The sequence below is a fragment of the Hylobates moloch genome, unplaced genomic scaffold (assembly GCF_009828535.3).
Source record: "Hylobates moloch isolate HMO894 unplaced genomic scaffold, HMol_V3 SCAFFOLD_1, whole genome shotgun sequence".
NCBI classification, from domain to species: Eukaryota; Metazoa; Chordata; class Mammalia; order Primates; family Hylobatidae; genus Hylobates; species Hylobates moloch.
In genome coordinates this window covers 189079570-189100199 of record NW_026652276.1, presented here as the reverse complement: position 1 = coordinate 189100199, position 20630 = coordinate 189079570, and the positions used below count along the sequence as shown (strand labels likewise).

The following is a 20630-nucleotide window of genomic DNA, read 5'->3' as shown; positions in this document are numbered from 1 at the left end:
GACTTTGTTTGCACAGAGTCCTGTGATGTGAACCATCGGCCTCTCCACCATAGATACCAGCACCTGTTCCACTGGAGGTGGCAGGGGGTTGAAATGGACTCTGTGAGGGTTCTTAGCTTTGGTGGTTTAATGTTCTATTTTTGTGCTGGTTGGCCTCCTGCCAGGTGCTTTCCAGAGAATGTCAGTTCTGGTAGTATGGAGAGGAACTGGTGGTAAGTGGAGCCCTAGAACTCCCAAGATTATATGCCCTTTGTCTTCAGCTACCAGAGTTGGTAGAGAAGGCCCATCAGGTGGGGGTTAGGGCTAGGTGTGTCTGAGCTCAGACTCTCTTTGGGTGGGTCTTGCTGTGGCTGCTGTGGGGGAGGGGGTGAGGTTCCCAAATCAATGGAGTTGTGTACCTAGGAGGATTATGGCTGCCTCTGCTGAGTCATGCAAGTTGTCCCTCTGCTGAGTCATGCAGGTTGTTGGGGAAGTGAGGGAAATCCAGCAGTCACAGGCCTCACCTAGCTCCCACACAACCCAAAAGGCCAGTCTCACTCCCACAGTGCCTACCCTAACAGCCCCAAGTCTGTTTCCAGGCAGTGGGTGAGTGGGACTTGAGAACTTGCCCCAGACTATCCACCTCCCAGCTGCAAAAGAAAAGGGCTTAGTTCTTCCCCAGCATATGGAGTCTGCATGCTGGATTCACACACTCTCCCAAGTTCTGGCCAGGAGGTTTCTCGCCTGGTTCAAATTGTTATAAAGTTCAGCTGGAGACTTCCTTCTCCCTGTGGCATTTTCCCCACACCTCTGGCTGCCCTCCTGAAGGATCTCTGTGGTGCCAGGCAGGAATGGCCTGCTTGGGGACCCAGCGAGCTCCCAGGGCCTTTCCTGCTGCTTCCTCTACCCTTGTATTTCACTCAGCTCTCTCAATTGACTCAGCTCCAGGTAAAGTCAGAAACTTCTCCCACAAACTAAACCTTCAGTTTTTCACTTCTGCAGTTTGGGCACTCACAGTATTTGGGATATCTCCCGGGTCCTGCAGGAGCAGTCCAATTCCTTCAGAGAGTCTGTGAGTCCTTTCAGCAGGTTTGTTCTTACAGTCGTTCTGGAGCTAAAATTCACGATGCGAGCCTCCACATGCTGCTCTTTCCATCCGCATCAGAGCTGCAATCTAGTTCTGCCTCCCATCTGCCGTGATGATCCCTTCTGGGCTGAGCTGTTCTTATTCAGAGTCACTTGCATTTCTATTGACAAATATTGTTATCTTCCTGAGGGCCTGGACCATACTTTCTTCGTCATCTTCCCAAAACACGGCTCAGTGCTTGGTGTATAGTTCAGTGCTTAGGAAATTTTTGTGTTGAATGGATTTTTATTTTACCTTCATGAAAACCTTCTAAAGTCATTAGTTCAAGTCAAGCATTATTATCCCTATTAAGGCAACTAAGGAAACTAAGCCTCAAAAAGATCAGAAATCCAGGGACAGGATTGGAATTCTAAAGATCTTCTAACTCCAAGCCTATATTCTGACTTTTCATCTGTCTCCATATTCCATGACAATAAAAAGCACAATTGGCGCCAGGCACGGTGGCTCACACCTGTAATCCCAGCACTTTGGGAGGCCGAGGCGGGTGGATCACGAGATCAGGAGATCGAGACCATACTGACTAAAACAATGAAATCCCATCTCTACTAAAAATACAAAAAATTAGCCGGGCATGGTGGCGGGTGCCTGTAGTCCCAGCTACTCGGGAGGCTGAGGCAGGAGAATGGCGTGGCCTGTAGTCCCAGCTACTCGGGAGGCTGAGGCAGGAGAATGGCGTGAACCCGGGAGGTGGAGCTTGCAGTGAGCTGAGATGGCGCCACTGCACTCCAGCCTGGGTGACAGAGCAAGAATCCATCTCAAAAAAAAAAAAAAAAAAAAAAAAAGCAGTTGGGTGACAAACAGTATGAGTAATACCTAAGTTTGATCTATTCTTAATTAGTGTAATAATATTTTTAAATGTCACTAATAATGAAAGTAAGGAAGAAAAGCTCTTTCCCTAATTACTTAGTTAACATCATCAGATAGACTGCTGTAAAATAGGGAAGTTCTTCCATTTGATATGGAAATGTATACAAAGTTTATGGTCATAGATATGTTTATGAGTTTTTCTCTGTGTGTTTTTAATTCCAGCTGATGAAAAATTATAATTCAGTATCATTAATATAATAGCAATTCTTTTGATTAACATAGTAACTTCATGTAAAAATTTCCAAGAGTTCCTCATTAGTCACAATGTTGAAAAAAATAATTAGGCCCCATCAGTAAAGCAACTCGTGCTGGCATTCATACTGTATCGTTGACATCAAAGTTTATGGTGTGCCATCAATTAGTATAGTTCTGATTATGTGAAAATGTAAAACTGTGAGCATTATTTATAAAAGTGTGGTGCTAATTAAAATATCTATGTATTTCTTATGATTTTTTAATAAAGATTTGTTACAAAGTTGCATGAAAGTTCATCCTCAAAAGTAGTCACAGGTGGATTTCTTTTTTGTAACATCATTATTTATTTATCCTATCAGGCCTACCCCAATTATTTACTGGGCAAAAGAAGATGGAATGCTACCCAAAAACAGGACAGTTTATAAGAACTTTGAGAAAACCTTGCAGATCATTCATGTTTCAGAAGCAGACTCTGGAAATTACCAATGTATAGCAAAAAACGCATTAGGAGCCATCCACCATACCATTTCTGTTAGAGTTAAAGGTATATTGTTTAAAATCCATTCTTCTTGCCTTCATGAGAGACCCTGAAACTTTAATTAAATGTGGTTTTCATTATATTTTTAACAATGATAAATGTAAATTTATGTCAACATTCATGGTACCTTGACTCTCTTCTCATTGCTATTTGTAGTGCATCTAAATCAGGTTAAAAATTTATTTGTTCAAATCTTCCTCACAGAAGAATCCCAGTTAATGAATATAGGAAGAATGAAGGAAATAGAAAAGTCAATATTAGAATCCCACAGTAATAGCTACAGCAGGCAAGATCAAACAATGAATGCTAAAATTAGTGGGTGAAACTTTAAGGAGAAACAGGATATTTGCATAGCTTCAAAGTGTTTCTTTCCCGCAGAAATTAATTACTGGGGAAGTTTTAGCATGTCCACAAATACTTTATTACTCCTTTCTTTAGAAGATGGAGCTTACTTTCCCTCTTCTTGAGTGTATGCTGGACACTAATGAACAGAGTATGGAATCCAGGGAAATAGTAACTTTGGAGTGGAGAAACCTGGCAGACACTGTCTTAACCGAGTGATGAATGTTAATGTCAACAATAATAAATCATGTTTGATACCATATATTCCCGCATATGGTACAAGTAGAAGGGTTCATTACCTTTGGGATATTCTCAAAAGCCCAAAACCTCAGGGTAATCGTGAGAAAACATCAGACAAACCTAAGCTGTAAGACAGTCTATGAAATAACTGATCAGTACTCTTAAAAAGTGTCAAGGTCACAAAAGACAAGGAAAGTCCAAGAAATTGTCAGATTGGAGACCATGACAAGTAAATGCAGAAGACATTACAAGTAAATACGGTGTCTAGGACAGGATCCTGGGACAGAACAAGACATTAATGCAAAAACGGAAATCCTAACAGAATGTATAGTTTAGTTAAGTACCAGTGTTAACTTTTTGTTAGGTAACTAGACCATGGTCACATAAGGTGTTAACATTAGAGGAAGCTGAGGGAAGGAGGTATGGAAACACTCTATAATACCTTTGCAACTTTTCAAAAATGATGTTTTTAAGTTGCTTCCTAATTATATAATTATATATATTCTACAGGGCTCAGAATTTATTTTATTTATTTATTTATTATTTTGAGTTGGAGTCTCACTCTGTTGCCCAGGCTGGAGTGTAATGGCATTATCTTGGCTCACTGCAACCTCTGCCTCCTGGGTTCAAGCAATTCTCCTGCCTCAGCCTCCCAAGTAGGTGGGATTACAGGTGCCCACCACCACACCTGGCTAATTTTTTTTTTTTTTTGTATTTTTAATAGCGACAGGGTTTTACCATGTTGGCCAGGCTGGTTTCAAACTCCTGACCTCAAGTGACCCAGCCACCTTGGCTTCCCAAAGTGTTGGGATTACAGGCATGAGCCACCGTGCCTGGTCCAGAATTTAAATTTGTGTTTCTTAGCCCTACCTGTACCTGTAATTTTCTCTGTATGCTTAGATAAATCTGTCACCTCTTTGATGTCTGATTAATTTTAATGTAAAACGAGAAAATGAAATTTGTATCAAACAGGTCTAGAAATAATTCATATATGTCAGTGAGTCTCTTTAAACATTCTTTTGAAAATCTTAAGTGGTCTTTGAAGCATTGTTTATAAATCTATTCGCTCAAAAAAATGAGACTAATTTAGTGTGAAGTACTTGCTTGTATTATTAAAATAGTTCAATATGTTCTTTTGCTAAAATTCTTATTTGATTCAGATTTTTGGTCTTTTTTCTTCCTCCTATAAAGCGGCTCCATACTGGATCACAGCCCCTCAAAATCTTGTGCTGTCCCCAGGAGAGGATGGGACCTTGATCTGCAGAGCTAATGGCAATCCCAAACCCAGAATTAGCTGGTTAACAAATGGAGTCCCAATAGAAAGTAAGTTGCCTTGACTGGTTCTAATTGCAGTATATTTTCAGAGCATATATACATCCCAACAGTGAATAAATGGTGATAAAAAATAACTCACGTTAAGGAAGGAAGCCACATGTATGTTAAACACAGGCACCAAATTACCTTTGCGTTTTATTACCATTAGATATTTATTATGAATGTGAATAGTTTATGCTGTTAACATAATGGTATGTGATGACTGGTACTTGGCAATATTTCGTCTGTTTTTTACATGGATAATGGGAAGAATGACAGGGTCAGAAATAAATAACACTTAAAAGTTTAGATGATTTTTGTGCAAAACATCAAGTGATTTGTGGAAATGTCACAGGTGCTAGAGGAAGATAGGTGGGGAGACATGGCATAGAGCCAATGGATATGACAAGCATAAGAAACCCAGCTATCTTAATTTAAAGAGTTTTCAGTCTTAAGTATAGCGAGTATAGCCCAGGTGTTCCCACTGTCTTCCAAGGTGACCATCCCATTTGATACCCAAAGAAGAACACATCCTCTGACCCTGATCATATGCAGGATGCTTTACCTTTGACTAGTGCTTCCTCCCTTAGAGCTGCTGATATCATCCTTGAGCAGCACCTGGGCAGCCTGGCTATACCTGTTGCCCCGTTCAGCAGCCTCCCTGCTCCGCCGCTCCACTCCTTGCGCTTCATTAGCCAATTTCTCCGAGCTACCACTATGCTGCCCAGCGTGTGGCTCCAGGCCCTCCCATTAATCTGCTAAATCATAGCAAAGGCCAGCTTTACAAAACTTGGCTAAAGGCTTGGGGAGAGTCAAGGGAATTATAGCAAAGAAAAAAATCTTTAAATGGATGTTGCACCTCACTGCTCCTTAATTCCTAAGCCATGGCCATGAACAGAGAACCCACTAGACTCTCCTCTTCCTCCACCCTACCCACCACCAGCTACTGCTGAGAGGGGCATCTTTCAACATTTTCCCCTTCTTGGAGTTCAGACCTCCTCATAGACACTGAGACAGAGAAAGTCAGTTTTGGCATCAAACCCAGCCTTAGGTTCACTCTCCCAGTCAATAACATGCAAAGATATTCTTTACTCACAATAAAGATAGCCCTCAGGCTTATGATACAGCACAGATTGGCTTTGACTGCCTCCAAGTCAGAATCCAGTATTGGTTCTACATTTACATAACCAAAAGGTCTGCTGAATTGACTTTCCCAAAGTAACACACACACGTCCCCTAAGATGGTTCCAAAGAACTGCTGGCAGATTTAAAGTGGCACAAGTCCCTATTTCTTACCATCAAGGTCTGACAACTGCAGGGTGACTGAGTCATCACAGCCTGCTCCATGAATCTTTACTGGAAGTTCACTTGGGTCTCGTAGTACAGTAGCTGTCAGATACTTTGAAACAGGCAGCCTGCGTTCACTGCAAAAGGAAGTGTATTCCTGGGAGAAAACAGATGCTAGAGGCCAGCAAATAGGGTTTGGGTATTTCCATTCCCAATTTTAACCAGGATCAGGATCCAGACAAATGGCAGAGAGTACTTTGTGGTTGTGTTTCAGGAAGCTCTTGCTACTCTCAGCAGAATATGAGTGAAAACTGAGAGGAAAAAGTAGAAGAAAGCCCAGAACTAAAGAAGTTTTATGGTGGCCAGGCATGGTGGCTCATGTGAACCTGTAATCCCAGCACTTTCAGAGGCTAGGGCGGGCAGATTGCTTGAGTACAGGAGTTAGAGACCAGCCTGGGCAATATGGCAAAATCCTGCTTCTACAAAAAAAAAAAAAAAAAAAATAGCTGGTACAATGTATGATTTTCTCAGGAATGCATATAAAATGGCAATAAATGATGATACATGCTTGATACTTTTGCACCATGTTTTGCAGCTCAGAGTTTTTGTGTCCATTTATGGAAGGTTAAAAGTGCCCCTGAGATCTAGACTCAGTGAAACTGACAAGTGGAAGGGATCATCCATCTAGCCCTTCAGCAGGGAAAACAGGGGAGCCAGGGGATAAACCCTCAAGCTTGGCAGCCAGAGTGCAATCCTATGCAAGGAAAATTGAGATGTGGGTGGATGACATAAGCAAGGGAGGATTAAATAATGAGGCTGATTTTTCTTCTTGATTTGCTCAGCTTGTTGTCCTTCCAAACCAGCTGTCTTAGTCCATTCCTGCTGCTATAACAAAATGCCTTAGACTGGGTAATTTATAAACAGCAGCAATGTATTGCTCACAGTTCTGGAGGCTGGAAAGTCCAAGATCAAAGCACAAGCAGATTTCGTGTCTGGTGATGGCCTGTTCCTCACAGATGCTGCTATGTGTCCTCACATGGTAGAAGGAGCATACGGGCTCCCTCAAGACCTTTAGAACAGCACCAGTCCCATTCACGAGGGGGAAACCCTCATTTCCTAATCACCTCCCAGAGACCCCACCTCTTAACCTTGGAGTTAGGTTTCAACATGAATTTTGGAGGGACACGTGAATTTTGGAGGCATCCTGGTTGTGGTGCCCAAGGCTGTGGCCACTGTGATTCCTATCTCTGCAGGAGAGTCTAACACTTGCAGATCCTTGATAGTTTCCAGCCTGCGTTGTATTAGGTCTGTCAGACTCTTCTGCATGAAACGTGGATAAGATCACACTATTATTGTGTTAAAAGGCCCCTGTCCTCTCAGGAATGAGGAGGGAAAAGAACTAAGAGAACGAGAATGGGCAGAAGACCTCTTCCTGGCACAGTGACATATTTTTCTCACAGTGAAAGATGTTGAAAGCCAGTAATGTAAGATAAGCACCAGGAGAATGGAGGACTGGTCCAGGATATTCCTGGCATTTCATCAAGGCATCCTCCCTTCTTCCTTTTCACAAAACCAAGGGGCTCAGTGGCATCCTCTTGTAGGGATGGAATAAGTAAATGAAGAGGTAAATTTAACTCTTCCTCAGACATGTGTTCTACATTATGCCCAAATGTTCACGTTCCAGGAAATGTTTACAAAGTTGACTGAGAAAACCTGAGCAGTAACCTCATTTAAACAAACCAGTACATGCTGCCATTTGTAGTCTCTCATCTCCAAAATGCATAAAATACTATATGATTAACCTGTTTCACAAAGTTCTTTTTAAAATGAAATTATGCAGTAAATGTAAAAACATTTTAAAGATTTTACTCTGTTCATGTAAGGTGGCATGATTATTATTATTCTCATCATCTACATGTTGAAAGCGTTTATAGTTTTACCTACCAACATCAGGAGAGTTGGGTTATAAGTATTTTCTGAAGGCCATCACGCCAGTTCTGGACCTTACCTTTGGGGCTTGAAGTTATTTGTAGTGATTCTGTGCTTTTAAATGTCTTTCTCCAGTGTTTATTGACAGCAAATGAAACTGGTTATTCCCAGAATTAATGATTATTCCTCTGGATAATTTGGATTTGCATGCTAGAGAGTTACTCTACCCGCTAGCCAGCCCATCCAAAGGCTCCAAGTGTCTCTACATTAGTGATTTTACTCTGTGTCCAGCTACCAACCGAGCCTCCATATGTCACTGTGACAGTTCCTGGGTTTGTTTGCATTTTTTAAACAAGTACTTAAGGAAAACTCCCATGGAGAGAGGTCTGCTTACTCATTATTATTACCTAAAGGGTTTGTTTTATTCCTAAATACCTTGCCAAAAATAAATATTTGAAGACTGCTCTATTTAGCATATATAAGGCAGATACAGTCAGATGCCTTTCAGGTAAAAAATATATTCCCAAAGAGTTGATAACAAAGAAAAGTGCAACTGAGAGCAGCAGAAAAGCTTTCTGACATGGTTTGTTTGTGACTGATGAGTCTCCACTTGGGGAAAATTGTCCTACTGACATTGTTGAGCTTTGCCCTCCAAGTTCATGGTCGTGTAACATTATTATTATTATTGTGGTAAAAACACTTAACAATATTTACCATCTTAACTATTTTAAGTGTACAGTTCAGTAGTGTTAAGCATATTCACATTATTATGCAACAGATCTTCAGAACTAGAGCCCTTTATCCATTAAATATTGCGTGGTGGTGTAACTTTTAAAAACTCAATACATTTAAGGAATTTGAGGAACTCTTATATGGTCTGCCACCCATACAGAGAGATTCGGCCCAGAGCTCTGCCTGGGACTCATCACAGTCTAAAATACACAGCCACTCCACTCCACTGCCTGGAACATCCACAGAGATGCGGTCAGGGTGGGCACATGGTGGGCACCGAGAGTGCCCTGAAGAGTCCCAGCACTGAGAGCCCAAGTGCTGGGTCCAGAAGTGTTAAGAATCTTTTTCTTTTTTTTTACTGACCTTAAAAATTCAGTTTGTTTCTCTACTTTATTCTTGTATTATTTTTTATTTCCATAGATTTTTGGGGAACAGGTAGCATTTGGTTACATGAATAAGTTCTAAGATTTTGGTGCACCCGCCACCCAAGCAGTGTACACGCTGTACCCAATATATAGTCTTTTATCCCTCACTGCCCCCCACACTTTTTTGAGACCCCAAAGTTCAGTATATCATTCTTATGCCTTTGTGTCCTCGTAGCTTAGCTCCCACTTATGAGTGAGAACATATGATGTTTGGTTTTCCATTCCTGAGTTACTTCACTTAGAATAATGGTCTCCAATTCCATCTAGGTGGCTGTGAATGCCATTATTTCATTTCTTTGTATGGCTGAGTAGTATTTCATAGTGTGTGTGTATATATATATATATATATAAAACACAATTTCTTTATCCACTCATTGATTGATGGAATTTGGGCTGGTTCCATATTTTTGCAATTGCGAATTGTGGGGCCATCAACATGTGTGTGCAAGTATCTTTTTTGTATAATGACTGGAAGTGCTAAAAATCACTGACAGAGAACAAGTCTCCAGAAATGCTGCTTTGTGTTCCAGCACCCCTTGTTGAGGCAGTAGGTGAGCATCACTGAGATTATGTGAGTCAGAAAGGCCCCAGTCATGCAAGACTTGGGATCTGGGACACATGGGCTGCCCTAAGTTACACTGCGTTTTCAGGGTCCATGGCCACCCTAAGATACACTGTGTTTTCAGGATCCATGGCTGCCTGCCTACAGCTACAGTTCACTTTCTAGGCCCGTGTGTCATATCCATCCTCTGCTGTCTTTTATCAACGAATCTATATACCCTGTTGAAGGAACTATGACTTGTAATTGTGTTTGGTATGGAAGAACATGTTCCTTAAGGCAATTTTGAAATTATTAGAGTCATAAATAGGAGATGTAAGCTAAGAAGTCAATTCAAAGTATCTCGACACCCCCACATCACTAGTTGAACAACCTGGAGTATCTAAGATGATTTCATAAATGAGTTACTGATGGTGATCCAGAGTGTTGAACAACCGCTTTTTTGTTACATTTTTCCTTGGGAATGAAGACAATCAGTCCATGAGGAGTAACTTGTAAGTTAGAGTTTTAATAATCCTTGGATGCTAAAAACTTGTTCTGAACTTAAATGTATGGCAAATTTTTAAAATATTCTAGTCTAAAACATCTAAAAGACTTTTAGGCTGTAAATGTGATACGGTATGTGGTAGACAGAATAATCCCTCCTTCTACCGTACCCCACCCCACCACGATGTCTACATCCCAATCCCTGGAATCTATGAATATGTCACCTTACATAGCAAAAGGGAGTTTGCACATGTGATTAAGGTTAAGGGCCTTGAGATGGGGAGGTTATCCTGGACTATCTAATTTGGGCCCAATTTAATTACATGAGCCCCCAAAAGCAGAGTGCCTTTTCAGGCTTTGGTTGGAAAGAAAGGTGATTATGGAAGAATGATCAGAGAGATGCAACATTGACAGCTTTGAAAATGGAAGAAGAGGACCATGGGCCAAGGAATGTGGGCAGCCTCCAGAGGCTGGAAAATGCAAGCACATGGATTCTCCCCTAGAACCTTCAGAAAGCAACGCAGCCCTGCTCATGCATTGGTTTTAGAGCAGTGCGACCCATGTCAGACTTCTACAGAACTGTATGATAGTAAATTTGTGTTGTTGTAAGCCACTACATTTGTGGTAAGTTGTTACAGCAACCATGGAAAACTATTACAGACTGAGGGAGCAAAATACTTCGAGTTTGGGTCGTAAAACAAGGATGTACTATGGTTTGGTTGATTTTTATTACAGTGGGTTAATAAACCATAGATGAAACAAATTTTTTTATTTTAAAAGTGATAAAAGAGTCTAGATACAGTGATGAGTGTGTCTTAGATGCACATCCTTTTCCTGTCACCAAGGAAAAAGAAATGGTGCTTAGAAAGAACATAAATTCTTCTTAATTGGTTCAAGTTGCAGGAGCAGTTTAAGAGAAAAGGTGCTGTTATTTAGTTTTGATTTCCATCACTGTGCTGAGACAGAGACCTAAATCCCTCTTAGTGTAATTCTAAAGCAATATAAGCTCAAAGACTAAAGTGTATCATTCACAGAAAGGAATTCATCTCCAATCTCACAGAAGTTCCAAATTGCTGGGCATGCCGAGGACTAAATCCTCACATATTATGTTATCCAGCCAGTTCTATTCCACTTCAGTAAGGATCAAGCCTGTTCCTAATGTTTAAGTACTTGAGAGATTTAACTGAAAACATTGTCTTCAAGAAGAATTTACACAATTTATTTACACTTCAGCTTCAAGAATATCCACAGCAGAAAATTAAATATTTTCACATTTGGTTATTAGCCCCGTAGTGTTTATGTATTTGTTGATTTATTTATGTCAAGAAGAGGCTCCTAAAAGGAACAGGTTTGAACAAGCTGGAGTGTTTCTATATTTTTTGCTAGCTTTTGCTATTTCCTCTTGATCATTAACTTTTTTCTCATAAATAACCACAATCTCTTGAACACGGCAATGTTTTCCTGAATTTGTAATGCAATTTTCACCTAAACTTGTAAGAATTTTTTTTCTGCATCTCTCAAAATAATACTTGGTGTTACAGAATCAATTGACTTAAGACTAAATGAATATTGAGCACATACCCTTGCTAATATATAAGTCAATTCTGAGAAGGAAAATTTTCTGGTTTCTGCCTAAATTCTAGTCTTATTCTTACTGCATATACTTAGATCAATCTTTATTTATGTCCTACTGACTTTACAAGCTTAATATACATCTTTTAAGCAAATAGGAATAAATCTTTCTATTTTTACATCCAAACAGTTGCCCCTGATGACCCCAGCAGAAAAATAGATGGCGATACCATTATTTTTTCAAATGTTCAAGAAAGATCAAGTGCAGTATATCAGTGCAATGCCTCTAATGAATATGGATATTTACTGGCAAACGCATTTGTAAATGTGCTGGGTAAGCTCTCATTTTATTAAAGACATGGCAAATTAAATTAATGACTGCTGTTATTTTCTGTTCAATCAGCAAAAATATATTGAGCATCTACTATGTGCAATGCACAGTACTTGGAGCTATAAGGAATGGGTAAGACATAAACCTTGCCCTAAAGAATATTGCAGTCTTAATGTTCTTCCATAACACAGTTTTTATAATGGCAAATTCTTCACTGTAGAACTAGTCAAATAAGCTGTTCTACTTACAGATAGTTAGACTAAGTGTCAAACCCTCGAAAGGAAAATAGCATTTGTCTGCTGTTAGCAACTGAGAATTACTGCTCTTCATCGTAAGACATTGACAAGTTGAATAACACTTTAATGATTCTGATTTTTAAAAACTAATACATGAATCATAATGCTTGGCCTTTATCCAAGTCACAGATGTACATTTATTTTATTTGTAAAAACATATTTTAAAAAGTATGATATACTGAAACATATTCTCAAATAATTGGCTTATGTGAACATTGTATTTCTTATATTGGACAAAACTACCAAAATACCACATTTGTTAAAATTTTTGTGAGAATTGTTTTCATGGTGCCAGGGAATTATACTTCAACCCTTTAAAATTAGTATGCTTCCTTTTCAAACAAAATTACCATCAGAAAGCCAACCAATACTTGGTATTTTTCTTTCATGCTTGAAATGAAGGTCACTAATCCTATGAAGAGCTAAGCAGTTAAGATATTGGTGGATGTTGATAAAGCACTTTTGGCTGCTGGTTCCTTTTTCATCTCTACTTTTATGAGTTCGGCATTTTTAGATTTTACATATAAGGGAGATCATGCCAAGTTTGTCTTTCTGTATCTGGCCCGTTTCACTTAACATAATGTCCTCCAGGTTCATCCATGTGGTCACGACATGAATGCCATGAAGGAAATGATAGAATTTCCTTCTTTTTAAAGGCTGGATAGTATTCCATTGTGTGTATATGCCACAGTTTCTTTATTCCATTCATTCATTTGTGGGCACTTAGGTTGATTCCATATCTTGGCTATTGTGAATAATACTGCAATGAACAAGGGAGTTCAAATATCTCGACATACTGATTTCATTTCCTTTGGATGTATACCCAGTAATGGGATTGTTGGATCATATGGTAGTTGTACTTTTAATGTTTTGAGTATAAACAGTATAAACAATCTTTATAGTATTTTCCATAATGGCTATACTAACTTATATTCCCTCCCACAGTGTTTAAGTGTCCCCTCTTCTCTACATCCTTGCCAACACTTAGATCTCCTCTTTTTGATAATAGCCATTCTAATAAGTGTGATATAATATCTCGTTGTGGTTTTAATTTACTTTTATCTGGCGATTAGTGATAATTGGGCATTTTCCCATATACCTGTTGGCCGTTTGTATATCTTCTTTTGAGAACTGTCTAGTCCAATGCCTTGCCCATTTTTAACCAGGTTATTCATTTTCTTACTGTTGAATTATTTGAGTTATTTATATATTTTGGTATTAACCCCTTACCAGATATATGGTTTGCAAATGTTTTCTCCCCTTCCATAGGTTGTCTCTTCACTCTGTTGACTCTCTCCTTGGCTGTGCAAGCTTTTTAGTTTGGTGTAATCCCATTTGTCTATTTTTGTTTTTGTTGCTGTGGTTCCATTTTTTCAGCCATTACACTCATCACTCTGCTTTTTTCTGCCAGCTTATGTGTTCCCCACCATTCCCACCCACTAGGGTTATGATGAGTGAGTCATTCAACAAAAATATACTTGGCTGTTATTTTTGTGCCAGACACTGTGCTGGGGATAAAACAAAAGTCTCATTCCCTGACTGCAATGGACTCACAGTAAATCAACAACTAAAATGATGTCTGAGCAAGAAGTAGGGCAGGAAGTAGAGGGAGGAAAAATGTATTTTTCTGCCTTGAGTGACTGGCAGCATTATGCCTGATAGAGAACATAAGGAGAGAGATAAGTTGCTTGTGCTTTACCATAAACTTTAATGACCTTAAAACAAAATACAATAAATAAACTATAGTCCTAAAATGTATTCTAATATTTACTTTACCTTTTAAAATATTTATAGCCGAGCCACCACGAATCCTCACACCTGCAAACACACTCTACCAGGTCATTGCAAACAGGCCTGCTTTACTAGACTGTGCCTTCTTTGGGTCTCCTCTCCCAACCATCGAGTGGTAAGTAGCAGCTCTGTGTGTTTTTCAGTACTTAAAATGTTTGCTAAAGCCTTCATATGCTAAATATGTTGGGTTTTATTCAAAAAACAAACAGGGAAAGGCACCACACAATCCATTACACTGTTAATTTTTTTTTCTTTTGAGACAGAGTCTCACTTCATTACCCAGGCTAGAGTGCAGTGGCACAATCACAGCTCACTGCAGCCTCTGCCTCCTGGGTTCAAGCATATCTCCTGCCTCAGCCTCTAGAGTATCTGGGCCTACAGGTGCCTGCCACCACACCTGGCTAATTTTTTGTATTTTTAATAGAGAAAGAGTTTCACCATGTTGACCAGGCTAATCTCAAACTTGTAACCTCAGGTTATCCGCCCGCCTCAGCCTCCCAAAGTGCTGGGATTATAGGTGTGAGCCACCGTGCTTGGCCTACACTGTTAATTATTAAATTCATTCATTATTTCACAAATATTTATTAACTACTGGCTCTATGTTAAATACTTTCATGTGTATAATCTACTTAGCAGCACACTCTATCAAGCACAGATCTACATGTAAATGATTTTTTAAAAAATTTAAGCCTGCTGTGTTTCACAATGCCATGGACATCCCCTGGGATTTTGTGAATAGTGGCTGGAGGGACTAGTTAGGGGATATTCCTTGATAATAAAATATCCTGTGGTATAGTGGGGGGTTCTATAAGCTCCAAAGCAGAATTTGTTCTTACCATTGTTTCTCTTGAGTACTTCTTGCACCAGATCTTCCCGACTTGGATCCAGCCAAGCTCTCCCATGTTCTTTTACTCCTCACTTCAAACCATCCCCTTTCATATGCCACCCGAGGTTTAAGTCCTCTAGCTTCTCCTAGCTTGTTTACTTCAGCTGAAAGAGACAAGGCTAGGATGGATAAGCAATGGCTCAGAAGGAATGAATGAAAGAAAACTGGAACATTCTTTACTGATCATCTGTCAGGTCCTAGATGCTGTGCTAAGTTCCAACTACTGAGGTCAGAATATATGCAGGGTTAAGATTAAAGGAAAATTTCCCCTGGCCCCTGCCTTAACCCCAGAGAAGAAAAATGGATGCTTATGCAGATGATTTTCCTAGTGAAGGTAACAGAGTCACACTTAGTTTGTTTCATCCGTTTCACTTCTCCTCTCTGACATACATGCCTTTTTTCTCCGCTGAATATTTTCCTGTTGATACTTTCAAAAGTACAATCCTTCTAGCCTTGCAACTTTCACATTCATCATGGTCGTGTTGACCTTGAACATGGCATTTTATGTCTGACTTCAAAATATGATTGTTTTGATTCTCATTGTGATAATTTCTGTAATGAAGGTTTAAAGGAGCTAAAGGAAGTGCTCTTCATGAAGATATTTATGTTTTACATGAAAATGGAACTTTGGAAATTCCTGTGGCCCAAAAGGACAGTACGGGAACTTATACGTGTGTTGCAAGGAATAAATTAGGGATGGCAAAGAATGAAGTTCACTTAGAAATCAAAGGTAAGGCAGAGGTAATGTGTTTAATTTTTAAATGACTTTGAACGAATTCTCCAGCTTTGCCAAATGGATAACAATGACTTTACATTTCAGATCCTACATGGATCGTTAAACAGCCCGAATATGCAGTTGTGCAAAGAGGCAGCATGGTGTCCTTTGAATGCAAAGTGAAACACGATCACACCTTAACCCTCACTGTCCTGTGGCTGAAGGACAACAGGGAACTGCCCAGTGATGAAAGGTATTTGAAGACGATTTCTTTTCTTTCTCTTCATTCTTTCTTTAAGCTATGCTTGAACTAAAGGTCTACTGTGTAGTCACTTATGGTGATGTTTTTAGTTTCTGAAGTCTGCTGTCTCCAAAATAGAGAGATAAGCATTTTCTCCTTACTGTAAAATATATGTACCCAAGAAGGTATCAGGTGATTGAAATAGGACCCTGAGAATGTCTGTCTGTCTGTGCATGCTGGTCTCTTGTGTAATTCAGGATGGAAAAAAACCCTCAGGCCTTGGACAGCATCCATTGTTTTATACCTTGAACAGCAAAGTCTCAACAGATGTTTTCATTACCTTTCTACAAATAAGCAGAAATATGACCTCTTTAATCACTAAAGACTGCTCAAATCCTTGTCAGTATTTTAAAAGACACGTGTTTTTATTTGGATAGGGAGTTTTTCTTTTGATTTTACCTAAAGCCAGTGAAAGGGGAAGGAAAAACAAAAACAGGTAGAGCATTAAAAGAGCCCAAGCATGCTGCAGATTTCGTTAAGAATGGAAGAAAGGTCATGGCATTTTCCAGATGAGACCCTCAATTTGACGTAGTCAAACATTCTACAGAGTAGAATGTGTGAGTTTTAGCAAAGTGGCTATAGGCCTCACTCTCTATTAGAAGGAATGCTGTATTCTGGTCGAAATCATTTCTGTGGTTCACCTGCAGCTGACCTAAAGTTGCGGTGCCTAAATATTGCCCTATTGCTTGCTAATGACCCCAGAAGAACTCTGTGGCCTTCTCTTTTATGTGCCTAGAGTCTCCATCTAATTTTATGCTTGAACTAGTCAATTTTATTTGTTGAGTTGATAAAGATGAAAAGGTGTGGTGGTCTCACACCTGTGGTCCCAGCTACCTGGGAGGCTGAGGTGGGAGAATTACCTGAGCCCAGAAGGTTGAGACTGCAGTGAGCCATGACTGTACCTCTGCACTCCAGCCTGGGTGACAGAGTGAGACCCTGCCTTTAAAAAAAGATTAAAAGGAAACATAAAGAAATGACCATCAGGTTAAGTTAGCTTAAGAAGCTTTTACTTGGAAATTAACTGAGAAGACAGTTTATGACTTATGCAGTTTCATTAAAATAATACATGAATTCTCTATACATTAATTTTTTGATCTATTGAGCAATTTTTCATGCCAAGTTCCCTCTAGAAAACTCTTAGAGAGATTGTTCATCTAAATCTTCCTGTTTCTAGTGATAAAGCAAATTATTATTCTTTGCATTTACTGTCTTCTATAAGAGTTTATACATGTAAGAAAATGACATTATTTTCTGCAGTAAATAATAAAGTATTTAAAATATATACTTTGATAGAAATTGAACTGAATGAGTGGTTTTCCAATGTTTCTTGGCAGCAAAAGCCTTAGTAAAGCCCTTTAGTAAGGCTAATGCTGGAACTATTCTTTGCCTTATTCCCCTGGGAACTTAAGGAAGCTCCTTCCTCTCCCTCTAGAGCAGCGGTCCCCAACCTTTTTGGCACCAGGGACTGGTTTCATGGAAGACAATTTTTCCACGGACAGGGTGGGGGCACAATGGTTTCAGGATGATTCAAGTGCATTACATTTACTGTGCACTTTATTTCTATTATTATTAACGTTGTAATATGTATATATATGTATATATTATTACATGTAATATATACAGTGACAGATCATCAGGCATTAGATTGTCATAAGGAGAGCACAATCTAGATCTCTCACTTGCACAGTTCATAGTAGGGTTTGCCTTCCTGTGAGAATCTAATGCTGCCACTGATCTGACAGGAGGCGGAGCTCAGCTTCACTCGCCCCATTCCCCTGGGGCCTAAGGAAACTTCTACCGCACCCTCTAGAGCAGTGGTCCCCTCTGCAGCCCAGTTCCTAACAGGACAGTACCCAGTTCTTGGCCCAGGGTTTGGGGACCGGTGCTCTAGAGGCCTGGTTGAAAAATACTGTACCAGAGGACTTATCCCTTCTAACCCAAGATTCTAATTAATTCTCATTGTTTTTCAAATTTAATCATTCTTAAAGTGATATGTATTTTGCTCTAACTTTTGAAAATGTTTACCATCTTTCTCCTTTATCAAATTTACAGTTTTTTTCCTGCCAGTGAAGCAATTATAGGGTATGGCTGCGTGTCCATTTCAGCTGCTCTGAATGCATTCCATCCACAGGTTCACTGTTGACAGGGATCATCTAGTGGTAGCTGATGTCAGTGATGAGGACAGCGGGACCTACACGTGTGTGGCCAACACCACTCTGGACAGCGTCTCAGCCAGCGCTGTGCTTAGCGTTGTTGGTAAGAATGAAAACAAAAATAGCACAACTGGCTTCCCTGCATTTGTTGAAAAGAAAAAATAAGATAAAAATTGTAAATTTCAAATATTTGCTTGTTAATATGCATGGGTGAGTTCATACCCATGTTTTTCTTCTTTGAAAGATGCCTTGGAGGCAATGATTTCAGTATAAATATACTTTGTAGCAGCACTGGGTGAAATGGTGGATATGCACATTAGTAACCTTTTTGGTAATAAGGAGAAATGATCTACTTGTATCTAAAACTGAAGGCTTTTTTTCCTAAATTGTTACTGCATGTTTATCAATGCTGTGTCTCACAGCTAAGCATAGGGCTTAATTTTATAACCTTGAATAATGTACAGTCTTTGTCATCTTGTGCTATCTTGTATCTTTCCATTACTAATTTTGATTAAAATCCTTTATATTAATGTCCTTTCTAGCTCCTACTCCAACTCCAGCTCCCGTTTACGGTAAACTAATATGAGTCTTCTTTCTCTGTTTTCTGTCAAACAATTTCACATTTGCAGAAAATATTCATAAGTTCTTTTCTGTGTCACGTAATTGTGTTTCTTAAGGAAAAGGGCTCTGTCAGTTGTTATGTTGTGTCACCCATTTACTGACAATGAATCATTTCTTCATCATAACCCCAAATTTTTCACCAAGTTCGTTGCCAGTTCTTTCTAAATAGTTCATGTGCTATTATAAAATCACTTCATTTGATAGAAGTCCCTCTTTGATGCAATTTACTTGTAAAGTACCATAGTGCTTTTTCAAAAGCCATCATCCACATTTTACAGAATGAAAAAGCTATTTCTAATATCATTCTACAAATTAGGCTTTCACCTCAATTTATTAAAAGTTGTTTGGGAAAAATCTTGTTTTGGGATTCCATTTTCAAGAAATGTATATGGGGAAAAATAGATGTTTAGAACACCATTTAACTTTTATATCAGAGAAAACCGACTCACCATGTGTTAACAAAAGATCACTCAAGAAAGACCAAAAGGAGGGGCACATTCATGTTGTGTGGCTTTTTGGAATCTGGAAAATAAGTCAGAAATCATTTCCAGAAATCTTTTTATTTAGAGAACCTTCATCTTTATTCAGTACATCAATACAAATATCAATTTTTGGCATCTCAGCTGATTTTGCACAATATTATTAATATTGTATCTAATTATCCAATATAAAACCTGTGCTTTGTAGACATTTACTGCCTTATGACTGATAAGAAAAAAAAGCACATATATTTTATGGTCTCTGGTCCCCTAAGAGCCAGAGATACTCCTAGGAGCAAGGTCAAATAAAGGCCTGGGGGGAACAGTAACTCTCTGGATCTCAGAAGCACCATTAGAAGAGGCAGACATGCTTCTAGGACACCTTCATCCCAACATGTGTCTGTCTACACACTGTTGTCTTCTGGGAGTAAACACACTTATGCATGCTGAGGGCTACCTCCATAGCATCTATTTCAGCATGCTTTCGCAAATATAAATATTCTTTCAGAGCCCCAAAATCTGTTATTCAGCATTTTTTTAGAAAGAACATTTGAATTTTCTTTAAACAGCACCTTTTATTTGCCTATATTTCTTTTTTCAGCAGTTGCTCTCTCTATTTCCCACGTATTAGAAATTAAGCTTATTATTTTTCATGTTTGTGCCCATTCATGTTTATGAGAAGAAATGCTGAGAGTGCTGATGAACCACATGTGTCTGCTTCACTGGGTTTGGTTACAAATGCTTTCATTTCCTTTGAAAAACAAGTGAGCAGAACTCATTGATGGGTTATCTTGTGTGTGTTCGTGTGTTCCCAGCAGCCTCAGCTGTGCACATTTCCTTTCAGTTGCATGCTCATTGACTATCAAGTGTGCTGTGTCTTTAAGATGTCCCCTCTGTGAATAGTATCACGAGTAAAGGAGAGCCTCTTAAAGATGGATGGGTGACCATGATGTGTGTATATTTGGTCTACAGATGTCCCAAATCCTCCCTTTGACTTAGAACTGACAGATCAACTTGACAAAAGTGTTCAGCTGTCATGGACCCCAGGCGATGACAACAATAGCCCCATTACAAGTATGTGGTATTATTTGCTCTATTACCGATCAACTAAATGGCCATGTTTGAAGCACTTTGTAACAGTCAACTGAATTTCCTCACAAAGGTATTTACTGGGATTCTCTGCTTCATTACTGATAGAACAAAAATATTTATTTATGTCCTTCCTCTCTTCAGAGCTGAAACTATTCCTGGTTACATCTTCTAGAATAGGACACCCCTTAATTGCTGAAGATGTTGATTAATCAAATACACTGTCATTTGTGTTTAAGATCCATAAAAATCACTTGAAATATCTACCATGTAGGAAGATACACCTTAAGTTGTTTATTTTGCCCATATCTTCTGGGAGAAAAGGTTAGGAGGAGCAAGTGCTGAGTAGCTCTGTC

General features: G+C 39.2%; 1 protein-coding gene across 30 annotated transcripts in view; it reads left to right on the top strand.

Moving 5' to 3' along the window:
• Positions 1-20630, top strand: part of NRCAM (neuronal cell adhesion molecule) — a 311540-nt gene that overhangs the window by 248494 nt on the left and 42416 nt on the right. For 22 of the 30 annotated variants that reach the window (XM_032761443.2, XM_032761416.2, XM_032761412.2 and 19 more), the window contains 9 exons: positions 2548-2732; positions 4500-4631; positions 11803-11946; positions 14034-14145; positions 15480-15646; positions 15737-15884; positions 18064-18188; positions 18628-18657; positions 20158-20259. In XM_032761443.2, the coding sequence (XP_032617334.1) occupies positions 2548-2732; positions 4500-4631; positions 11803-11946; positions 14034-14145; positions 15480-15646; positions 15737-15884; positions 18064-18188; positions 18628-18657; positions 20158-20259 (1145 nt within the window). The remainder of the gene's footprint in view (positions 1-2547; positions 2733-4499; positions 4632-11802; positions 11947-14033; positions 14146-15479; positions 15647-15736; positions 15885-18063; positions 18189-18627; positions 18658-20157; positions 20260-20630) is intronic. The other 8 variants (XM_032761453.2, XM_032761455.2, XM_032761452.2 and 5 more) reach the window with 1 other exon arrangement.